The sequence below is a fragment of the Myotis brandtii genome, unplaced genomic scaffold (assembly GCF_000412655.1).
Source record: "Myotis brandtii unplaced genomic scaffold, ASM41265v1 scaffold240, whole genome shotgun sequence".
Classification (NCBI taxonomy): Eukaryota; Metazoa; Chordata; class Mammalia; order Chiroptera; family Vespertilionidae; genus Myotis; species Myotis brandtii.
The window spans coordinates 948,333-972,316 of record NW_005359064.1 but is presented as its reverse complement, the minus strand read 5'-3'; the positions used below and the strand labels follow the sequence as shown (position 1 = coordinate 972,316).

The following is a 23,984-nucleotide window of genomic DNA, read 5'->3' as shown; positions in this document are numbered from 1 at the left end:
GAGAGCCCAAGGTTGTAGTAGTGAATTAATAGGAAAGGCTGAGTGAGAAAGGAACAAGAGATACTAAGAAGTAAAAAGGAGAGAATGAAAGCATCCACTTTAATGTAGGTCCAAGATAAAGGGCATAATGACAGTTTTCTTCTAGGACTTTCTTTGTTCCAGTGTCTGTGGGATATGATGTTGTTCTAGCCAGATGGCCCTTCCTTCCCTTGCCTTGCCTTGCCAAATTGATCTATTATAACTCAGCTCAAACCTACTACTTCCATGCATTTTCTTCTCCAGTTTCCATTGATTGATTTTCCCTTCAAAATTCTATTGCACTTATATGTGCCACTTTTGTTACAGATCAGATATGTAACATTTTATGTTATTTTTATCACCACAATTAAATTATGTGCTGCTTGAAGAGAGGCCCATGTTCCCACTTAACACCTGCACAGCAGAGAGCTGGGTACAAAGCAGGCAGCTGTAGGATGCCGTTGCAGGAACTACCTCAATGATTGTCAAAGCTGTTGAGTGTGACCTTCCAGAGCATGAAAGGTAATGGTAGTTCTGGGATGATGGGAATGTCTCACATCTGCACTATCCAACACAATGGCCACTGGCCACTATGGCTATTGAGCACTTGCAATGAGGCTAGGGTGGTTGAGAAACTGAATTTTCAACTTCGTTTAAATTAAATTAATTTAGATTTAGATAGCCACATGTCGCTAGCAGTACCATATTGGACAGCTCAGGTTATGATTTACAGCGGACACACCCACGGGGCTGATGGACAGGAGCTGCCAGAAGATTGCCTAGCCCGGCCTCTCTGGGAAATCCCCTTGGCTGGATCTCAAATTGGAAGCTATCTCAGTCTTCTTGAATAAGAAATATGATTTTCTCAGTGTTAGGGGCTGAATTGTGTCCCATCCTTTGCCCCCTGCCAAGCTCATATGTTGAAGCCTTAACTCCCCAGTACCTCAGATTGTGGTATGTGACTGTATTTGGAGACACCGCTGTTAAAGAGGTATTTCGGTTAAATGAGGCCAAGTGGGTGGGACCTAACCCAATATGACTGTGTCCTCAGAAGGGGAGATTTGCACAAAGGATGACCATATAAAGCGGCACCATGAGGGTGGCCATCTGCAAGCCAAGGAAAGAGGCCTCAGAGGAAACTCACCCTTTGGCACCATGATCATGGACTTCAGCCTCCAGAACTGGGAGAAAATAAATATGTTATGTAAATTGCCCAGTCTGTGGTATTTTATCATGGCAGCACTAGCAAACTAATACATATGTAGCACACATAGAGATGACTTGTTCTCAGTCATAGGTGCACAAATATTAAATTGAAGTGACTCTGATGTATAACATAGGATGCTAATGAACTAACTTAAAATGGGGATGTTTTCTCCCCCAATGTCCATTTTGCCCGTGGTGCAGAATGCAGTGGCACTGCTGGAAAGCCAAGTGGTCAGTCTGACGCCGGGGATGTTTTCTCCCCCAATGTCCATTTTGCCCGTGGCACTGCCGGAAAGCCAAGTCAGTCTGACGCTAGTTGGTGAATACTGGGTTGGAGTAAACAATGTGGAATGTTTTGTGGGAATGAGTCACCTAAGTGTTAAAACACAAAGGCTGGCTCTGGCAGGCACAGCTGTCCTTCTGCAGGCTGACGTTCAGTGCTGGATATACACACACAATTTCTGTTCCTCTGAACATCTTTCCATAGTGAAAATTCAATCCTTCATTTCTTGAGATGTGATTATCACTGAATTCTTAGTCAAGCCATAGTTCATGCAAGCAAAGAGACTTTTGGTCTCAATGCCACAGTCCTGTGATGTGTTCATGAAACAGACCCACACAGAGGCAGACGACCCCACTGCCAAAGCCTTCAAGACACAGCATCAGATGAGAGAAAATGCGGTTCATGGGGCTTGCCATGGCCATTAACCCACTCCTCAGGTAGGGCTGATTTCGTAATGATTTAGTGTGGGCAACCCCGGCAGCCAGAATTAATTAAGAACTATTCGGGGATGCTGAAGCACCAGCAGCAATCTGCAGAGTCTTGGCAGTTAATTAAGGGTCAGAACAGGGTCTTCCTGCTTTCTCCAGCTCTGCCTGCTCTGTCGGGCCTCAGAGCTATGAAATCTTATTCGTATGCCGACTTTATGCCTTTTCCTTTTCACATTGCTAGTGGTAGAAGACGACCTCCAGAGAGGTCATTATTGCATTGCCATCCTTTCAAAATACTCATATTTAGTTCATCCTTGACAGAAGAGAATATTTTCCAGGATATATGACCTCTGAAAAAGGGTAATTCTCAAGCATCCTAAACAGTTTGTCTATGTAGACTTGCTTTCAAAAGCAGGTAGTTATAAGAACACTTAGAAAAAAGTAGAAGGTGCATGTTATCTACATGAATACATTGCTGGGTGGAAAACCAGGTCAACAAAAAGAGTGAATTATTTTTTTTCTTACTGTGGCAACTTTATTACAGATAGAAACACAAATCTGGCCAAGAAGGCCAGCAGACCAGCGGATAACTTAACCATTAAATAATAATAATAATAATAAAGATTAATGGAGAAGCTTTTATTCAACACAGAACTGTCCAACCTATCAGGGAAGGTGGGGGGGGTGAGGGGGTAAGAGATCAACCAAAGGACTTGTATGCATGCATATGAGCATAATCAATGGACATAGACGGGGGTGGGGAGGTGGTGGTGGTGGTGGTGGTGTGTGTGTGAGGGCATGTGCTGGGGGGTGGGGGCAGCCGGAAAGAGGTCAATGGGGGAAGAAGGAGACTTATGTAATACTTTAAACAATAAAGAATTTAAATTAAAAAAATAGAAGAACGCCGAAACCGGTTTGGCTCAGTGAATAGAGCGTCGGCCTGTGGACTGAAAGGTCCCAGGTTCGATTCTGGTCAAGGGCATGTACCTGGGTTTCGGGCACATCCCCAGTGGGAGATGTGCAGGAGGCAGCTGGTCGATGTTTCTCTCTCATCGATGTTTCTAACTCTCTATCTCTCTCCCTTCCTCTCTGTAAAAAATCAATAAAATATATTTAAAAAATAAATAAAATAAAATAAAAACCCACCCTGGATTTAAAAAAACAAAACAAAACAAAAAAATCTGAGGGTGCTATTCAGAGTTCACAAGGATGCTGTGTGGCATGGCCCCTTTCTTAATTTCAGTAGTTATATGCAATTTTGCACGTACCCAAGAACTTCAAGTAAACTTATAGGCAATTACATTTCCACTGAAATGTATAATGTGATCAGGTCTTTCATTTATTTATTTTTTCATTTTGCCTCTGCTCTCACTGACTCCTGCAGCAATCCCTCAATCAGAAGTGAAGATTGAGGTTTAATGACTTATGTATAATTTAGTTTTCTGCAAGATGCCTCTTCACTTTTGGTTTTGCATAAGCTTAGAAAAGTATGTCAGTTTATCAGATCTACAAGGACACCAAAGATATATATTTCAGCTCTACCTTTTTATCCTACAACCTCTTTCATTAAAACTGTGCACTCAAGTTAAATTAGCCACCGCAAAGTATAACGAAACTTCAAACCAGGAGATAGCGGACACTTTTTCTTTTTGCATTTCTCCTCAAATAAAATTTTTTTAGGAAACTCTGGCTGCTATATCAATATTATCTTTACAAAGATGATAGGCTTTTCTTCTTCATTAGATCCATTATAGATTGATTTAGGTAGTTTATTAGATTTTGTATAGGTTATGTACTAAGAAGCAGATATAGGGGGTTGGCCAAAAGAAGAGCTAAAGAAACACTGTAGGCCACCCATTCAGAATACCAAAATAAAATATTATATATTAAGAAACCAAAATCCTACTGTGCAGAAATGCTCATGTTTCCCATAGTTTTCTTTTTTTTCTATCCTATTTTCTTCCTACTTACATGAAGTTACAGGCACACAAAACATATTGGCTTTTACATTTAAATCATTATTACCTGAAGTCTTTAACAGCACCTATTGTGCTAGAAACAGAAAAAATTGAAAATGTGTAGCTCTTCTAGTAACATACCTATGATAATCAGTGGAATACTGTCCAGCTCACCATACCAAGAGAACTTTAAACACACAAAGAACCATATACACACAAACACACACATATAAAACAAGCTTTTAAAAGTTTTGTCTTTGCCCTGAGGATTTTAATTAGTTAGATTCTGAAAGTTTGTATAATTGGGAGATTGACTTCTAAAAAAATTCCTCACCTGAGAATGTGTTATTTTTTAAATTAATTTTTAGAGAGAAAAATATCGATTGGTTGCCTCCCTTATGCACCCTAACCAGGGATTGAACCTATAACCTAGGTATGTGCCCTGACTGGCACTTAAACCCATGACCTTTCGGTATACTGCACATTGTTCCAACCCAGTCACCCGGCCAGGGCTAGGAGATTGACTTTTTGAAATATGTTTATTTCTACATATTGAACACTGACAAATAATTTGTCTCTTTTTCACTGGTCCTTTACTTGATCACATATTCTATATTTATTGCAAAAAAAATTCCAATTTTTAAGTGCAATATGGCATTCCATTGGTGCCAATGTAAAAGGACAAATATACTTTGCTCTCCTTAGCCTTCTTCCACCACACCTCCTCAGTGCTAACAGGAACAAATCACTTCCAAATAAAGTGAAAATTGTACACATAAAACAAGGTCAGTTTATAAGATTAAAGTTCTCACATTAAAACCATATAATCATGCTGTCAATAAACTTAATTTCCAACATTTCTCATAATTCTTATTGTTTTGGAAAATTGTGATCTGTCATTTACAGTTAGGAGATAGTTGTTAAGCTTTCTGGGTATCTGATATACATGGAATCCCTTTTCCCATCATCTCATCTTTTCCACTCCTTTAGCTTTCACGGACTCAAAGTATGGGGTAATGATGGGAAAGAACCCACTTCCTCTTTAAACTCAGAAGGTGGCATGGGCCCTGGAGTCAGATGTCATGGGTTCAAACTCCAGCACCCCACATAAACTTCCTGATTTCGGGAAGAGATTAAACTCTCTAAGCTTTGGTTTCCTCATGTCTATAATGGGGTGTGTGGCAAGACGGAAATGAGATAATGCATGGAAGTGATTAGCCCAGTGCCTGGCCCAGGACTGATGCTCAACCGCTATCAGTGGCTATTTTGATAAAAATATTGATTGTTCTTACTACCTCCATGAAGAGGCCCACCACTGGCTCTAATAATTTTCAAAACCATGAAATTATAATTGGTTGTTGAACTTTAGCATCACTGGCTTGTGCTGACATAAGATAATCCTGTAACGAGTATCTTGCCCAAAACAGACAACCACCATGCCTACTAGGTTCTAAGCTTAGTGCTGGACACTGCAGAGACCACAACAGAGAATAAAAGGCCTTCCCCTTGGAGAAGATACAATTTAGTTGTAACACGCAGGAAACAGTCAGCAAACAGTACACAGAGGCTAAAGCAAGAAGCATGGCTTCTCAGGGGCTGTGAAGGTCTGAAGAAAGGAGAAATCAGTGAGGGTTTGATGGGTGAATAGGGGAAGGCTTCATGGAGACAGGACTTGACCTGGTCCTTGAAGAACCAACCAAAAAACCTGGAAATGGAGAGGGAGACACAGATGGGCTCCCAGCAGAGGCAAGCGGTGCCTGCCACAAAGACAGAGGTTGGAAATGAGGGAAGGGGAGGAGATGATTTGATCTGAGTGAGTTTTTATGACAGAAGAAGGGGCCACAAAGGGAGGTGAGATGAAACTCACCAATGGGGAGGAGGGTCATAATCACCCAGCGCTTTAGACACTATGTGTTTCTTAACACAGGGGAGTGAGTAAGATTTCAATGTGACGCATAAAAGCAAAGCCTGGGGGTGGTATAACAACTGATTGGATCAGAAATTTTTGTCTTGATGTTTCTGGCAGTGATCCAAGAATAGACAGCTCAGTTCTGCAACACGGTGAAAAATCTATCTATCATCTATCTATCTATCTATCTATCTATCTATCATCATCGTCATCTATGCATAGACATAGATGCACACACACAGAATATCACTCCCACAACAATCCTATGACGCAGACCTTAACCCCCTTTTCTAAAGGACTTGGAGGTCTTAAGAGGCACATCAGAAGGGGCATCCATAGTATGTCCTCATGTCAAGCAGCACAAGGAAATGTCCCTTTTTTAATGGTTATGACTTGTGTTTAGTAACCACCATCGCAAACTTGACTGAATGAGAGACTTAGGTGATAAAGGGGCTGAACAGAAGTAACAGGGGCCTCTTTTCAAATGTCTTGAGATTTTAAGACTTTCTGCCTGAATTCATCTCACCTGAACAACAGAACAACTCCTTTACTTATCTGCTCTTGTATTTGCTTTCCTGCAAAGGTCTGAACACAAGACAGTCACTTGGAACCAGTGAAGCTTTTACTTTTTCATTATTAGCCTCTCATAAATCAAATGGATATATTTGAAAGAGGATTCTTTGATTTTTATTATCCATTTAATCACAATTTTAAAATCTTGTGCTAATTTTTTATGCAGTCCCTCTCTGACAGCACCTACCAGTGTCAGGTTGCAGAAGAAACATGTTTTCCACAATGACTATGGGCTGAAGGATAATCACATACGTCCCGTAAATTAAGGGAGATCCCACCAGTGATCCTTCAACATGCGATGTTGGAATGGCATCTGATGTCAATCAACATCCCAGGGAGCTCTTCCTTGAATAATTATGTATGCGAGCTTTTGACAATGACAATGCAGGACTGTTCCTAAGGACAGATAACTCTGATTCTCACTCACCTTCACTGAAGAATGTCTTTCCTGAAGAGGGGGTTCTGGCACTTACAGTGGTGAACAGGCTTTGTCCCTATGGCTAGAAACGTCCAATAGTACTTCTGAGGGTCCTTGTGGGAAAAGTGTTTAGCGGTCTAATTATTTAACAAATGCTTACAGGGATGTCATTCTGAAAAATAGTCTTCCATGAGCAATGCCAGCACAGCTCAAGCACTGATTAAATTGTTTTGACATAATTGTCAGTTCACAAGAATCATGACAGCCACTACTCTGACAATTTTGGAGGGAAAGCTATTGGAAAGAGTCACATGGGAAAAGCATCAGAAAAGCAATTATGAAGAATCATTTATTTGTTTTATGGGAACACTGATGTCACATATTGGCATTAAAAAAAAGCATTAAAGTTATCTGACCAATGCAGTAATCATGGCTAGAACTAAAAAACATAAATGAAAATTTTCAGTTAGGGCAAAATAGATCAAATCCCATGTTCTGCAATCTACCCAATGCTCCTTAAAATGGTGAAGGGGTCAATAATATTAATGAGATCTGTGCCAAGCTATAAACAAAAAGTTGGAGAAGGAAATTGGACATCGAGACCCTAAACAAAGCATCAACCACTGAAGTCTCCATGAGCGATTTACTCCCCACCAATAAAGCACGGAGCAGCATAACAATGAGTCATGCCAGCCAGCTCCATCCGCCAGTGCCACCCGATGACCGAGTGTAGTGACAAGGTTTCGAGCACACTGGGAGCGGGTCAGCTGCCACCGCTGTAGAAGTGCTGAGGACTAAACGGGAAACATTACAGGACTGCCTGCTGACAGAATTCACATTCAGAGGAATTTCGAAAGGGCAGAGGAAAATGGGCAAACAGAGGCTTCTCAGCAAAGTGCTTTTCCATCAGTTTTAAACTGTTCTCCCAGCTCCATTTTCTCCTTTCTGTCCATCAGACTTACAGTATAAGTAGCATTGTTTCTGAATACAGGCAGCCTTGAATAGCAAGTACTACTTATCAAAGACCCATTTCTATATTAACTATTACCACTGTACCTACTGATACCCCCCAACCACCCACGCTGGAGAAGATGTTTCCACTGCGAAAATCTTATTTAAAAATCAGAGCTTTTAGACAAAGATCCAAAGGCTCATCAGTGGAAAGAACAGAAGAAAAGGGAGCTGCAATGGGTGATACGTGAGCCTAGCTGAAGTCCAGGCTTCGGGGCAGTGATGAGACAGAGGAAGATGACTGATGAGCCCAGGGAAGCATGAAAGAAGAGGTAAATGAGCACGGGAACACAGAATTCCATTTTTTAAAACAATTATAATTCAGAGAGGAAAATCAAACTCTCAAGGGACTCACACCAAGGGAATGATCAAGACTAGAGAGATCCGTGCAGCAAAGGGAACCAGAGAGGAAAATCAAACTCTCAAGGGACTCACACCAATGATCAAGACCAGAGAGATCCGTGCAGCAAAGGCAAAGTAGATAGGAATGTTCATTCCATTTCACGTGTACATCCTATGTGGAAACGCAAAGAGCAAAACTGGAGGGCAAAGACAGAGGTAAGCAGTCTGTTACTGGGTTAGAGACATGCAATAACTGGCTACTGCAGAAAGCGTCTCCGATAATGGGAGGATGGTGGCCTAGTGTGACAACTGTCATCAGTCTTAACAGCAAAGGGTAGGAGAGGTCCACGTTGCAAGGAAAGCATGGCCACCATTGTTATAAGCCTGCAACCACTGGAACTATATGACAACCAGGCTGAAAACATGGTTTCTCCATAGCAAACACCAGAAAAATCTACAGATAAATGATTGTGATAAAGATTGCTGAAAAAATGGTTCTGGACAAAGGAGCAATATGTAAAAGGCAAGAGCGAATGTGTGTGTATATGTACTCTACATTCTTGCAATAAAAAGAAAATGTAACGTTAAAATATACTATCACCATATCAAAAAAGTACACATAACTAAAAGATGTACAAGGTTTTATAGAGAACATTTTGAAACTTTATTGAAAAATATAAAAGAAGAACCAAATAAATGGAAGCAGAAACCATAAACGAATAGGAAGATCCAATGTTACCCAGAAGTAATTCTCCCAAGTTTTATAAATGGATCCGATGAAATTCCGAACAAAAGTACACAGTTTTTCATGAAGCTGACTGACTAGGATGTCCACACTTTCCATGTACAAGGATTTTTAAAAATCATGGCAGCACAAAGCCTAAGGACAGCCAACACATTTCTAAAGAAGAGCAAGGTAGGCCTACAGAAGAGGCCATACAAGCCCATCAGAGACATCAATACCCTCGTAAAAAATAAATAAGAGGCAAAGCACATGAACAATTCAGAAAAGAAAAATTTCCCATGGCTGGTAAACATATGAAGACGTGTCTAGTTTCAAATGGAACAATGATGAGATACTTTTTTTTCACCTATGAAACTGGCAAAGACTAAAAAATAATTAATGCTGCTTTTGGTGCCAGTGTTAAGCATTCTCATCAAGAGCGCTGATGGTGAATATGAATTGGTACCTTTCCAGAAAGCAAGTTGTCAATATGCATAAAGAACCTTAAACACTTGATACATTTTGAACCATTAATTCCCCCTCTTGAAATCCATCCATAGAAAATAATGAAGGTAAATCCAAAGAATTATTCGTAGCAATGTTCACGGCAAAGACATAAGAAACACCTGTGATATAATATTAAATGGGAAAACAAGATATAGAACTATTTATATTAACATTCCAAGGCATTAAAATATTGGATGGAAATTTACTGAAAACTGACAACAGGTTTATGGGTGATTTTTATCGTCTTTTTCTTTATAGTTTGCTTAAAATTTTCAAAATTCTTTCAAAAATTGTATTGCTTTTAAAGGAAAACAACAATAAATCAGGACTTGCAAACCTTAAAAAACATATTTTGTTACCCTCTACCCTTACGACTGTTTCTCATTATTAAAATAGAGAAAAAGCCTGGCTGGTGTGGCTCAGTGATTAAGCATTGACCTATGAACCAGGAGGTCATAGTTCCATTCCTGGTCAGGGCACATGCCTGGGTTGTGGGCTCGATCCCCAGTGTGGGGCGAGCAGGAGGCAACTGATCAATGATTCTCTCTCATCATTGATGTTTCCATCTCTTTCTCCTTCTCCCTTCCTCTCTGAAATTAATAAAAATATATATTTAAAAGGATAGAGAAAAAAATAAAAGCAAGCTCTCTCTTTAGGCAGATAAATTATGTTAATTGAATTTATAGCATATTCTCTTCATGTTTCAAGTAGTAAGCTTAAAGTATACTTAGTAATCAGCCAAGTAAAATATTTTGGCCATAAAATTGGCAAGGAACTCAAATGCATAATTACCTAAAGCACATAAATACAATACATATAAAAACATATGTTGTATTTTTATAATTAACACTGAATGCATTATAATTATTCAGTATCTCTTGTATAGTTTCCCTGAAGTAAACAGATAAAAAGGTTTTCCATGAATCCCTAATGGGAAACAATAGAATATAAAGGGAATGAAGTTTTTTTTTTTTAAATTTATAAGTTATTGAATAATATGGATGAATTCCATCATGGATACAAAACTACTTTTATTTCAGAAGATGCAATAGAAGAAATAGAAAAAGTCAGCACATTATCTTTCTTTTCAGTGATATGACAGGTCCAAAAGAATATGGGTTCTGATTGAATATTATTTTGGTCTTAATAATACATGTGACAATTTATGTAATATAAAATATGAAATAAATTAGTTTGAAACATTTAGTCCATATATTTCTTATTATTCATGATTCTTAAAAACTGGGATAGTGGGGATTAGAGATGCAATGCAACTATGATCATAAACACATTTCAGACACTTGAGGGCTTGATACAAATATGTATTAATATCATTACCATATCCTCTCAACTCAAGAGTTCCCAGTGTTTGGAGATGGGGTGGGGGTTAGAAGTGAGAACGGGAAAGGGAATGGGGGAAGAGAGAGGAGGAAAAGATAAAAAGGGCATTTTCAGAATAGAAACCACCTCATTGAGAAAAGCTGAATCAACTCAAAACTGCAAGAGGAAAAGCCAGAGAACAGCCCGCGGATCCTAGGCGATGGCCGCCACCCACTGGAAAACATCCCATCCATGGAAATGTGTCAACCAAACAGGAAGTCTGGCCCCACTGAGGTGGCAGCCCCACTGAGGTAGCGGCACCACTGCTATCAGAGACACTGAGTGAGCACTTGGCCTTCACGGCTGACAGTGATTTGGTCAAGGGTCCAGTGTTAGGGTCTCAGCAGAGATTCTTCAGCGACATGACAGGTCTGAGACATGGGATACAAGTCTTCTGATTAATCTATTGTCCTTTCTACTACACAACACTATTGTTTGAAAAAAATAACTAAATTTTCAACTGGCTATTTTTTTGTATCATTATTAAAAGTATTATCTTGGTTCTGCCTGGAGATTAGGAATCCAGTTAACGTGATCCAATTAACAGAGAATATCCTGTTATCACATATAACAGAGATGCAGGTAGCATAACAGTCACCATCATGTTGCATGATCTCACTGAATAAAGAGTCAACATCTTCCAAAGAGGATCTTTTAGAAAACCCTGGCTTTCACACATAACTCAAATTTACACATTCATTTTTCTCCCTCCCTTCTCCCTTCCTCCCTGTACTGGGTTGATTGGCAGTAATAATCCAGGGAGGTGGCATATAGAATCCATGCTCTCAAGACCTGTAGCTTGATTTTAGCTCCTGGTGGGTTTTGATGAACCAGGCTGGAGGATATCCACAGAATGATTTTCCTGCAACTCTCGACAATGAAAAACTCGAGCAGGAGAGGAGCAATGCTGGAGTGACCTCGCTTTCAGAGCTGGGACTGAGCGAGGTTAATGGGCAGCATCTGCTGCTGCGGAGATGTTAAAACACCAGAGTTGGCACTGTCAACGGGGCCCCCAGGGCTGGATGGGTCTTCTGCCAAAGGACAGAACACTTCAAAGCAAACAAAACCACACAGAGGAAAAATAACACTCTTGCAATAGAGCCACAAGTCAAATAAAAAGCCACAAGGTTAATTTCCATAGGTTTATATCCCTGTGGTGTTGCATGTGGATATAAACAAGTACTGGAGAGAACATGAACTTTAGAGTCAATAGATTATGGAATAAATTCTACCACACCATAGCAGGATGGCTGGGCGAGTTACCTATATTTTGAGTAATTTCCTCATCTGTACAATGGGTATGATAATAATGTAATAGCCTTGAGGTTATTGTGTGTGTGTGTGTGTGTGTGTGTGTGTGTGTGTGTGTGTGTGTATCTTTGTACAATGCTGACACATTAGATGTTAGACAAAGATAGGTACCACTGACATCATCATCAAAATTCTAGAAGGCAAGCAAGAGCATGAAAAGTCTACTCCTCAACACCTTGTTCCCACTAAAATACGTCCATGATAACACAAATCACCTTATGAGCTTTGAAACTGTGTATGAAGATATACAATTTCTCTCTTGGAATAGTCATGTTATGAAATGCACTGGAGTTTCACCTAGATGATTTATTATTACTTTTATTAGTGGTTACATAAGAAATTTAAAACAAACATGGATTACAAATATTTATCCTAAAATGTTTAAACATATGGTTGGCATCCAATGGGTAAAATAATCAGAGAACCATGTCCATGCTTGCTATTTTTAAAATATATTTTTGTTGATTTCAGAGAGGAAGGGAGAGGGAGAGAGAGATAGAAACATCAATGATGACAGAGAATCATTGATCGGCTGCCTCCTGCACGCCCCATAGTGGGGAGCAAGCCCGCAACCCGGGCATGTACCCCAACAGGGTATAGAACTGTGAACCTCCTGGTTCAGAGATCGACGCTCAACCACTGAGTCATGACAGCCGGGCATGTATGCTATTTTCAAACGATCAATATTGATAAGGTTCAAGTTTGTCAGCACAGTTTTTTTTCCTGGTTAAATGCCACTAACTAATTTGATCCTATGTGATGATTTGTATCATCTGAGCATATGCTTTTAATAGTTTTATCTATTTTTAATTTCATTTCTATTTCTAGGAGTATATGTGTTCAAACACATAGAAATCAATTCAGCAAATATAAAGTAACTTAACAGTATTTGTCAAATATCTATTGAATCAATCAATAAATCAATTTATATCTTACTGTATATTAGTTAATATACTGCCTACTGTAATATAAATACATTGCCCACTGCATTATCAATGAATATAATGTTCACTGCATTATCAATTGATGTGCTGCCTGCTATGTTATTCAAACACAGAGTCATGAGACTGTGAAGGGAATGGTTGTCCCTGGTTGGGAGGTCAGGGGAAGCATCAAGAGGAGGTGATATATGAGTTGGGTCTGAAAGGACTTGGTGAGTGCAAAAGGAGCAAGAAGTCACCCTAGGCAGAGCTACAACCCGAAGCTCAGCTCAGAGACAAGAAGGTGTTAGGAGTGTGAGATGGCAAGTCACTCAGAAGAGCCAGACCATAAGGCACCTGGTGGAAAGTAGCTGTGATTAAAATGAAAGCCCGGGATACAGGCCGAGGTCACGTCATGGGGGGCTGAGCATGCCATGCACCGGAGTCTTTATTTCTGGAAAGGACTCATGGCAGCTATTTGAGCCTTAGTCAAACGTGATAAAACGTCTATGTTTTACGAAGAAAATTGGTAGCAGAGTGGAGGACAGGTTTGAAGAGGGAAACTGAATGTCAAGAAATAAGTTACCATGGTGCAGGCCAGAGATGAGGGCCAGGGAATGGGAACTGAGAGGAAGGGATGGAACTAAAAACTGTGGGGAGAGAAAGCAGTCAGGACTTGTGACCTGCTGATGGAGGTGAAGGAGAGGGAGGGGCAGTGACGGAACTCGCTAGACCAAGTCAGTGGGAGGTGATACCATCTGAGTGGTACCACATATTCGTGAGGTCAGCAGGTGCTAGGCGCATTTACAGTCCCTTCTGGGCGGGTCCTGTGGCCAATGGCATCTGACACTGAAAGCATGTTAACAAGTGGGAAAAGCGCTTAACTCCCCAGGGCGGAAAAACATTCTAATACCCAGCTTCAAAATAAAAGCCAGACAGCTGACTAGAAGTGCCTCAAACAAACTAGAAAATGTCTACCATCATGAACTATCATCAGAGGGAGGATGGAGAGTCATAGGAAATAACAATTTTTAATAAAATTTTCTGAAGTTTGAGCTTACACATGATATTATCAGAGGCACAGGCCAGAGGAAAGTGTGTTTAAAACAATCAACTTACACCTAAGAGGTCCTGAAAGCTACCATGACAAAATGGAGCGGGCAACAAATAAAACAAGACACTTTCATAATTGTAGTTTAGAAAATAAATACACCAGGTATTCATGGTACAATCCACCCTATTGTACTATTTAAAAACATGCAGAAACGTTTATCTACAAGAAAGTGAGCATAATCACATACACTTGACTTGCCCTAAAGAGCTTGAAGCAACCTCAAAATTCAGATAGACATTTTTGTCATTTTGTTATGGGCCTGGTTCTGCATCACCATCATAATTATAGGAAAAAACACATCAAAACTCACTTGGCTGCCGCAGCCACTGGAGGCGCAGCTGTGTGATTCTTAATGCGTTTACAGTGCTTGCCAACGCTCCCCACTCCCCGTCCTTAGCTTTCAATGGTTTTGTTTGTTTTGTTTCCTGTGGGATAGAAAATAACCTGCACTGATTGTGGCAATTGATTGACTCAGCTGGTGCCTGAGAATATGAAATAGGAACTGAAAAGCACATCTGAAGAGTGTGTGGGCTGGAGGTGAGCGAAGCGGGTGCCTCCACCCCGGACTGCGCGGACGCACGGAACCAGCTGTGTCAGGCCATGGTTCTATCAGCTGAGTAGCACACAGTACCTATTATTCCACCTGCCCTGTCTCCGTTTTCAAAACTCAACAAAGGGGCTGATGTGCTCTGCTCTTAAAATTTTTCCAAAGGTACATGCCACTCTCCCTCTGCCAGTAACTTCCCACAGGGGAGCAACTAGGCACCTGGCTCCTCTCCTCTGGGTCTGTTGTCAGCCCATCTGAGACGGGCCTGTCCTCCCAGCCAAGGGCCTGCCCCGTCTAAGGGCATCTGAACGGGTGATCATAACCGAAACCTCCACAGAGACGGGGTGGTTTTCAGGATTTTGTTGAAGGTTTCTTTGGCTTGCCTGGGAGGCAAGTAAATATAAAACAGATTTTGCAGGGCAAGTGAGATGTTTTAACGATAAGTCCTTCTTAACTTGTCACAACTTTGTCAAATACATAGTATTCCCTTACCTGTGGTTTCACTTTCCACAGTTTGTTACCTGTGGTTAACCATGGTCCAAAAATATTAAAGGGAAAATGACAGAAAAAACAATTCATAAGTTTTAAATTGAATGTCATTCTACATAGTGTGATGAAATCAAGTGCATTCCCACTCCATCCCACCCAGGACATGAGTCATCCATCCCTTTGTCCAGTGTCTCCGCTGTATATGCTTCAGGCTCATTGGTCACTTAGTGGCCCTTAGTTATCATACTGACTATGTGCTATCTCAGTGCTTGTGTTCAAGTAACCCTAATTTTACTTAATAATGGCCCCAGAGCCATTCATATAACTTCTGTTATAGTATATTGTTATAATTGTTCTATTTTATTATTAGCTACTATTGTGAATCTCTTAATGTGCCTAACTTATACATTAAATTGTATCATAGGTATGGATGTAGTGCCATTTGTGTTTTTCAGGTTGCCCTATCTAGGAGCAGTTTTAATTAAATTGCTGTCCTTCCTTTCTCTTAATTTTACAACGAGAGAAAAATGTACTCTTTCAGAATCACATGACTGTTTTCATACTGAAGGTTAGTCTCTTTCCGCTTGGATCCCCAGAGATAGAGAATGAGTTAAAAACAAGACAAAACCGAGGACCAAAGGCCTTTTGGGGACTAGAGATGGGGCGAATCTCACCTTCCAGCCCTGTAGGGCCACCGGGAAGGGGGGACCACTCCTGTCTCACTACTATGGCATGTGGGGCACTGCAGCTCAAACGCTGCAGGAGCAGAGAGCAGTGGTGGGCACAGGTCACCATGTCTAGGACCGCCTTGTGGGTGCAGGGTATAGCTGCTGCATCCTGGCCAACCACCCTCTTTCCCTCCAGGTCATACAGGCCCAGAAGTCTGTAGGTGCAGGACAGCTCAGTCCTCACGGTTTCCCTTCAGTGCAGCCACCTCCATTTTTCATTTTTTGAAAACCCACAGATTTTCCCAAGGGGTTAGCACACACCACTCTACTTGTTGGGAAAAAGAACCCGCTCCTCTTTCATAGCAAAGCAAATAAACTTGCCCTTTCCCCTCTGTCTTTCTCCAGAGATCCCCATCCACTCTCCACAGACAATATGCCATTTTCTGTTCAATTCAACCTGTTTACTTTTCTACTGTGATTCATGTCTGAGTTTCTTTTGAATCAAATTATTGCATTTCCCTAGTGAGACATGCCATACGACGATCTTGTTAGAACAAAATCAAATACAAAATTTGCACTGAGCTCCGCGCCGTCTCATCCCCACCACATGTTTTCCCTTTTGTTTGGACACACTTCTGTTGTCTACTTGAACAGTAATAAATCCTTCCCGTGTTTAGGCCAATTTTCAGACATTTCTGTCTTGGAAAAGATAAAGACGAATTGGTTGAATCACTGTCAACAGAGAAAAAGTCACTGTTTCAAAACTATTTACAATCTAGATGGCAGGTTTTCCCAATGTACATGGATTGAAGAAAACCAGGAAGACCAACTGGATGATTACGCTGAGTCACAGTAGCAACTGGGGACTCCCTTGACATTTATCCCCATGTATGCTCCAGTACTGAAGTAATTCATTACTTCAACAAGTGTCCAAGCCAAGCATGCCATAGCATTTCTGAACAGGGGCAGAGCGATGGAGTTCATATTATACTTTCTCCATGATACATTTTCCTCTCCCTTTTCTTTCTTGGGTGTTGATTATTATCTTTCGATCAATTCCTGTGTGCCTTGTACAGATAATGTTTAACAATTAAGCTGTTTGCACTAAATAGATCTTCATCCAAGTACAGGAATGAAACTCATGTTATCTGTGTCTTTCTTCTTTTCCCATGCTTCCAGAATGATGTCCAAGTCCAAGCTCTCTAGTAGGACACATGGGCCCTTCATGATTAGAGCCCTGACTACCCACACCGCCAGACCCTCCTAGGATTCAGGCCAGTTTCCCAGTGCACCCTGTTCTATGTTGTGTCTACCTGAAAGCTGCCCTCTTTCACCTTCTCCTGGCCAACTCCCACTCATCCTTTAAGGAAAAGGTCATCCTAACTCAGTGCTGCACCCCAGACTGGCTCAGATGTCCCCAGTGGCCTTAAAAGCACCACTGCAAGTCTCTCTTGTGAGGTTTAACCCACTGCATTTGCTATGTGGCTGCTTTCTCCTGCAGAGTGAGTTTCCGGAGGGCAGGGTGCAGTGTCAGATTCGCACCGCCTGTTCAGTGTTCTCTGGTAAATTAAGTGCAATTTATTAAATTAAACTTTCTCCTAAACCCTGCCTTGCCACAAACACCAGTAGAACCTTTTTTTCTGAGAAGAGTATTCAGTGGTCTCCAGTTACACCATTCCTTGGGACTTTCCTAACAGATATGAAAATACTATTTTAGCAATTAAAGGTGATAGCATAGATTTAAAAATACTTATTTCCTCAGTTCTCAAACTTTATTCACATAATCAAACCTACCTACTATGTAAGTTACTTTTTAATGGGAGCTTTTGATGATATATGATAAATAGTAGGGAAATTACCTAGCCCTATAGCAGTGGTTCTCAACCTTCCTAATGCCGTGACCCTTTAATACAGTTCCTCATGTTGTGGTGACCCCAACCATAAAATTATTTTCGTTGCTACTTCATAACTGTAATTTTGCTACTGTTATGAATCGTAATGTAAATATCTGATATGCAGGATGTATTTTCATTGTTACAAATTGAACATAATTAAAGCATAGTGATTAATCACAAAAACAATATCTAATTATATATGTGTTTTCCGATGGTCTTAGGCGACCCCTGTGAAAGGGTCGTTCAACCCCCAAAGGGTCGTGACCCACAGGTTGAGAACAGCTGCCCTATAGCTAAAGCAAAAATGTACTGAGCCCTTTCCATAAAGTGACTGGCTCACTGTATCCTCAGAGTGCTGAACACAAGAGATGACAGATGTACTGAACCGCAGTGTGTCACCGTTTCCCCATAAAGGACACCGTGTGAACTTCTGCTTTTGAATCTTATATAGGGTAGGGCAAAAGTAGGTTTACAGTTGTAAATATGCAAAAACAGTTTATTCTTGTGTTCTTATTTATTAATGTACTGTTTTCCAGATGAACATTTGTAAATCTGCTTTTGTCCCACCCTGTATTAGTATTCTCCTCTTTTCCTAGCTAAGACTTCAACTGAATGTCAGATACTGTTCTAGCATTCATGATGCATTAAGTGGGTTAATCCTCATACAACCTTATGAGGTTGATACCATAGTTACTTCATTTTACAGATGAGGAAACTGAGGCCCAGAGAGGTTAGACAACTTGCTCAAGGTAACACAGCTAGTATTAGGCAACAGAGTTGAGTTGCCATATAGGCAGGCAGTCTGGAGCCAGAGCCCATGCCCACACCATGGCCTCTCAGTATTTGCCCTGAGGGATTCACACTACGCCAGGCTGCACAACACTCCTGACTCCTGGGACATGTTAAAGGGAAGATACACACTTCACAGCACCATTCAAAGAGGTACCTTTGATTAGAGTTCTAAAGCCAAATAAACGTAAAAAGTAATAGCCTGAGGGCTTCTAGATTCATACTAGAATAAATATTCCCTAAGATTAGAGAATGTAGAGCACAGTAAATACAGCCTGGGCAGCTCCTTTAATTCCCATCAGCCTGGCCGTGCCTATAGAAAAGACCTGGGCATGTGATTCAGTGACACATGCAGGCAAGGATGGCAAAGGTAGGATTCCATGCTTGAGGTGAGACACAACTTAGCAGGCGTCCGTCTCCCTGCAGCCACTGCACAGGTTTCCCCACCCACCAGCATCCCTCCTCACGTCCCATCTCCTCTGTCCTACCAGGGTCCTCCTGCCAACATTAGCACCTTGTCCTCCCCTGACCCCCGGGAGGGGTATTTAATCATCTGAAAATCACTCAGTGCTAGGCTTATTCTTAACAGAATTTTCCATTTCATATTTCTCTCAATAGCACCTTCTTATTTGTTTCTGCTTTCCTCTCTAGTATATGTTCTTTTTTCCTTCTTTCTTTTTCTTTGTTTTATAATGGTTTTGGTGTTTAAGCATTTACTTCGGTCCACAGCTTTATGGAGGTATAATTGATATATAACATTATGTAAGTTTAAGATCTATAATGTGATGATTTGGTATACTTGTCCATATTACTTTTAAGCAGTCCTTTCTGATCCACTGACTAGCTAGAATGAGAAAGAGTATTTAAAATGTAATTAATTAATAAATCATTTTATTTCAAAGTATAACCACTCAGTGAATCATGAATTATAATATGCTTAAAATGAGTATAATTGTTTGCACTTGCAAGCCATATTTCTGCAGGATCTCTGAATAGAAAATACGTTTTTGCACACTTTCAAATATATATCACCTATAATGTGTTATAGGAAGTGCCAACGTAGGTATTTTTAAATAGTCCATGAAAAATTATCAGGTTACTTTATGAATTGTTATTTGAGCCTATAACTAATCTCTTTGACATTAATATCTTTAATAAACATTTGAGTAATATTTGCATTCAGAACGCAGACATCACTTCTATTCATTAGGCTTATATTTTCTCAATAACCTAATTTTGTCTTTCATAAGATATTAATGCTTTTGGAGTCTTACTCTTAATCCTATTAATTCCTAAGCTAGCTTCTAAAAGTGCATGAGGAAATATGCAAAGGCAGTCAATTTCACTGAATTATAAATCACTAAAGGTAAAACTAAAATAACCACTAAATAAGAATTCCAGGGTTGCTAAATGCAGTACTTCATCTGAAAATATTTCCTGGACTGAAATCAAACCCTTGGGGCTTGTTTTGAGTTCATTTCCTTGGCTTTGTTGTCCCTGAACACAGGTCCACTGGTAACATACAAGGATGCACATGTCAGCAGACAAAGTGTGTTTATTTGTCTGCGTTGGACTGAAGACCTAGACTCAAAAGAAGATCAGCCATTGCAGTGGTATGGCTCTCACTGCTTTAAGGAGCCTGGCCAGTAAGCTTGGAAATGGAGCTAAACCTAAGACAACACGGCACCTGGAACAGAACATGAAGTATCAAGTGCTCCCTAAGAGGAGACGAAGCAGTTTGAAACTTGTAGGAAATGTAGATGGAAGGAACTGATTTAAAAATACTCTCATTCCAGACAAAATGTTCTCCAATTGTGAGCTAGTCAGGTCAATACGGCACCAGAAACACATTCTAAGATTAAAAAAACACATAACTATATAATTCTATTTTTGTTTTTCTATTTTAGAGAGTGGAAGGGAGAGGGAGAGACACAGAGAGAGAAACATCGATGTGAGATACATTGGTTGGTTGCCTCCCGCATGCCCTGACCAGGGCCAGGGATCAAGCCTGCAACCGAGGTATATGCCCTTGAGGAAAATCAAACCTGGGACCCTTCAGTCTGCGGGCTGATGCTCTATCCACTGAGCCAAACTGGCTAGGGCGAACCCTATTTTTACTATAAGCGCGCTACCTTTTCTTCACCAGTGACTGTGACCTAATTTTAACAAGGTAAAAAGAGAAACCTACTCCCCCGACTTGGACACTCAAGTAGCATGGGCTTCTTTGAATCAGACTTCTTCAAATCAATTCATTCTTTTTAGTTCTTGAATGACTTTCCAAAAGAACCGGTCAATGACAGAGGCCGTGAAAGAGATGAGCCCTACATTTTACACAGGGTCAGAGAATGTTGCCACTCCTGGAAATGCCCTGACGCTGTCACACTAGATCCTGGGTCAGCGACGTGCTCCTGGGCTGGCCGGACAATCACAGCCGTTACAACGATGACACTAGCCAGTCCCTCTAATCTCCACCACATGGCACGGCTGGTTGTCTATAATTGTTTTAAGTGGGTAGTTTCTTCCTGAGATAACTATACAAAATTATCAGGATTTAACATCATATTTAATTACAGGAAAAGCCAACAAAGTGATCAAGAATGAGGAAGAGAGCCTGGTGGGCCTCTGTTTTCATTGCATTTATGCAGAATGAGGGAAAAGGTGAAGTGGCCCTCCTTTTTCCATTGAATGTACGCTAGCTTCCTAGTAATACATCTCCCCGCCAGATGGAAATGGAGCCATGGCTGGAATACCTGGGCTCTTTCCGGCAGCCCTCATGGGGCCTGCTGGCTGACTGAGTGAGCTGGGAGCACAGTGCCTGGCGTGATGCCCAGGAAGGCTGAGAGGGGCCCTGGTGCTGAGCTCATGCTCACCTCGTATTCCTCCTTGAAGCCATAGCCCTCGGCGCACTTCATCTGCGTGATGTGTTGGAGCAGGTCTGCTACCCGGATGGCGGGGTGCAGCTGCCCCGTCTGGTAGGGCACTTCGGCCGCCTCGCGCTTCTTGTACGTGTGCGACTGCACCAAGCTGCTGGTGTCACTGGCCATCGTGTGGGTTTCATCTAGGAGAAGAAGGTAAGGAGAGAGTGAGGGTAAACTAGCAGGCTATGTCAAAGTCACTGAAAATGCTAAGAAGTGGTGCTGACATCCCCTCAACCTATAGCTGCAATAACCCCTACAATGGCTTAGCAAAAAAGAAAAGTTAAATGTTTAGAAATTTAAATGGGATTGGCAATACTGATAGGAATGAGGCAGAAATCTTGCTTTTTACAAAGCAGTCCAAACGATCTATTTCTTTTACAAAGCTGGTTGGTAAGAACCCTTTAGCCTCTGGGTGCTAAGTTTATAGAAGTTTCAAGTCTGAAACTTCATCAAGGCTTGGTATTAAACCAGTCTTGGATTTCTTCTGAAGATTAGTTATCTAACTTATATGATGAAGAAAATGAACTCTGTACAAATGTTCTGTGAGCAAAATAAAAGAGCACAAAATGGTGTGGCTTATAAAGCTAGCAATGAGAATGGACTTGATACACGAAATCAAAGAAAAGCGGAAAAGGAAAGGGAAGTGATGAGTCACTTTGCATGCTCCAGGATCAGAAAGCTTGACAAAATACTGTGAACCAGCACATCACACATGGAATGTTCTACAGGAGCTAACATGCAGGCCGACACGCAGCAGAGCCAGCTGGCTTCGTCAGGGTCTACAGATGAGAAACACACCCCCATTCCCTCCACACCTTCTCCATGGGGCGAATGGGAGAACTTACCATTTATTGGCACTTTTAAGAAGATACATATCAGGAGAAAAGAGGAGAAAAAGGAAACAGGGCATAAGCAATAATACTGTGTGAATAATTACAGGTAGTTTTTATTTTGTGCTTTAATTTGACAGTTAAGTTTTCTATACAGAGGTGGTCAGAGGGCAAAGCCTCAAGTCTCCCCTCTCGTAAGGATGGAGGTGTTTATGTACTCTATTCAAAAAGGAGTTAAAGAAGTATCACAATTGCTTCTCATCCCCCAAGAACCAAGTAACGACTAAGGCTTCTTATTTGAATTTCTGAAACAGGTCAACCAAATTGTACTACAAAATTAATGTGAAAATTTGGTCAAATAAGCCTAAAGAGTCTGTGTTTTGATGGAAGACTACTAGTAAATTAGATGAATGAACTGCAGAAATTGTAGCTATTAAAAATGTCTTATGTAGGAAAGTGCTATTAGATTAAGAGTTTCAAATTCTACAGGTTAACTCATAATAATGCTGAATCCCTTTAGCTGTTTTATAATTGAGAATGTGTCTCATCAAAATATAATGCAAAGTCACTTAAAATGAGGATAATAAATAAGAATCTATTTCAGGTATAAATAATTAAATTTGTTCATTTTTTTTTAAATTACCAGATTGTTTATCAATAGGGAATTCAGCTATGGGGTTTGTTTTTTAAACTGAGAAGTTCAGGTCCAAAGGAAATTTAGCTCAAGGGCGCTTGATTAGCTGGGCCTGGTTTTGAAACCTCACTTCTATCTGCATTGCAAAGCACCTGGGGATGCATGGTATGAAAGGTGGTACACAAGTGTGTAGCTATGTCGCTGTTGCTGAAATGGCACCTGGATCACTACAAGGTGGCTAAAGACACAAAGACAAAATAAAAAGGGTGGTAAGTTGATTTTATGATTTTTTTTTTCATTTGGAATTACTTTGAAATTTAGAAATTCCTGTTCTCATTTTATTAGAACTGTCACAAATAAACCGAGAAATTTTCAAGTCAGGTTTGCTTGCTGGCAACTGCCAAGCTCATAAAGTGGGATACAGGATTGCTACGGAAGTACTGAATCCGCTGAGCTTTAGCTACCCCAGTAGAAAGTTTCTTCTTTATACTAAAATAAATGGAACATTAATTAGTTCCCCGCCTGTGCCTCTCTCGTTCCCTCACTTTTGCACCTTTTGGGATGAACATAATTAAATGCCCTCCATTGTGGACTGACCTTCTAAACTTCCCCTAAATTAATCATCTGGGCCTCTTAAGTGGATACGCTGGTGACCAAGCAGCGCTGTGATCCAGGGCTGGGCATTCTTGCAAGTTTTAACCATGTGGTTAAAACCACTGTTACCATTGTATGCATCATCTCCCACGGCACTGTGACATCTCGGCCTCATTACCAGTGTGGATGTGTCCTAAAGCATTTAAACACTACTGAGACCATCTAAGAAAAGAGTACTTTTATCCAGCATTTAGATCTCAAAGAGGAAATAGGACGTTCCTTGTGCAATAGCTGTTATGAAATTGGGTCACCTAAACTAGTGGAAATTCTTGATTCCACCCACATTAGTGAGTAATCAGTCTCCACAACCTCTTAAAAAAGAATTATTACTGATAAAACACACAATTTCACATTAATTTCCTAGGTTTGTTAAAATTTACCCATTGACATTTTTAAATTTAAAAGTATGCATAAGAGGAAATCAGAAATAAAATTTCTTACTAACAGTTCTGATGGTT

At 40.6% G+C, this 23,984-nt stretch overlaps 1 protein-coding gene across 1 annotated transcript in view; it reads right to left on the bottom strand.

Moving 5' to 3' along the window:
* PTPRM (protein tyrosine phosphatase, receptor type, M) overlaps positions 1-23,984 on the bottom strand; it is a 465,580-nt gene that overhangs the window by 100,449 nt on the left and 341,147 nt on the right. The window contains exon 17 of the mRNA XM_014540254.1: positions 21,361-21,548. Within this exon, the coding sequence (XP_014395740.1) occupies positions 21,361-21,548 (188 nt within the window). The remainder of the gene's footprint in view (positions 1-21,360; positions 21,549-23,984) is intronic.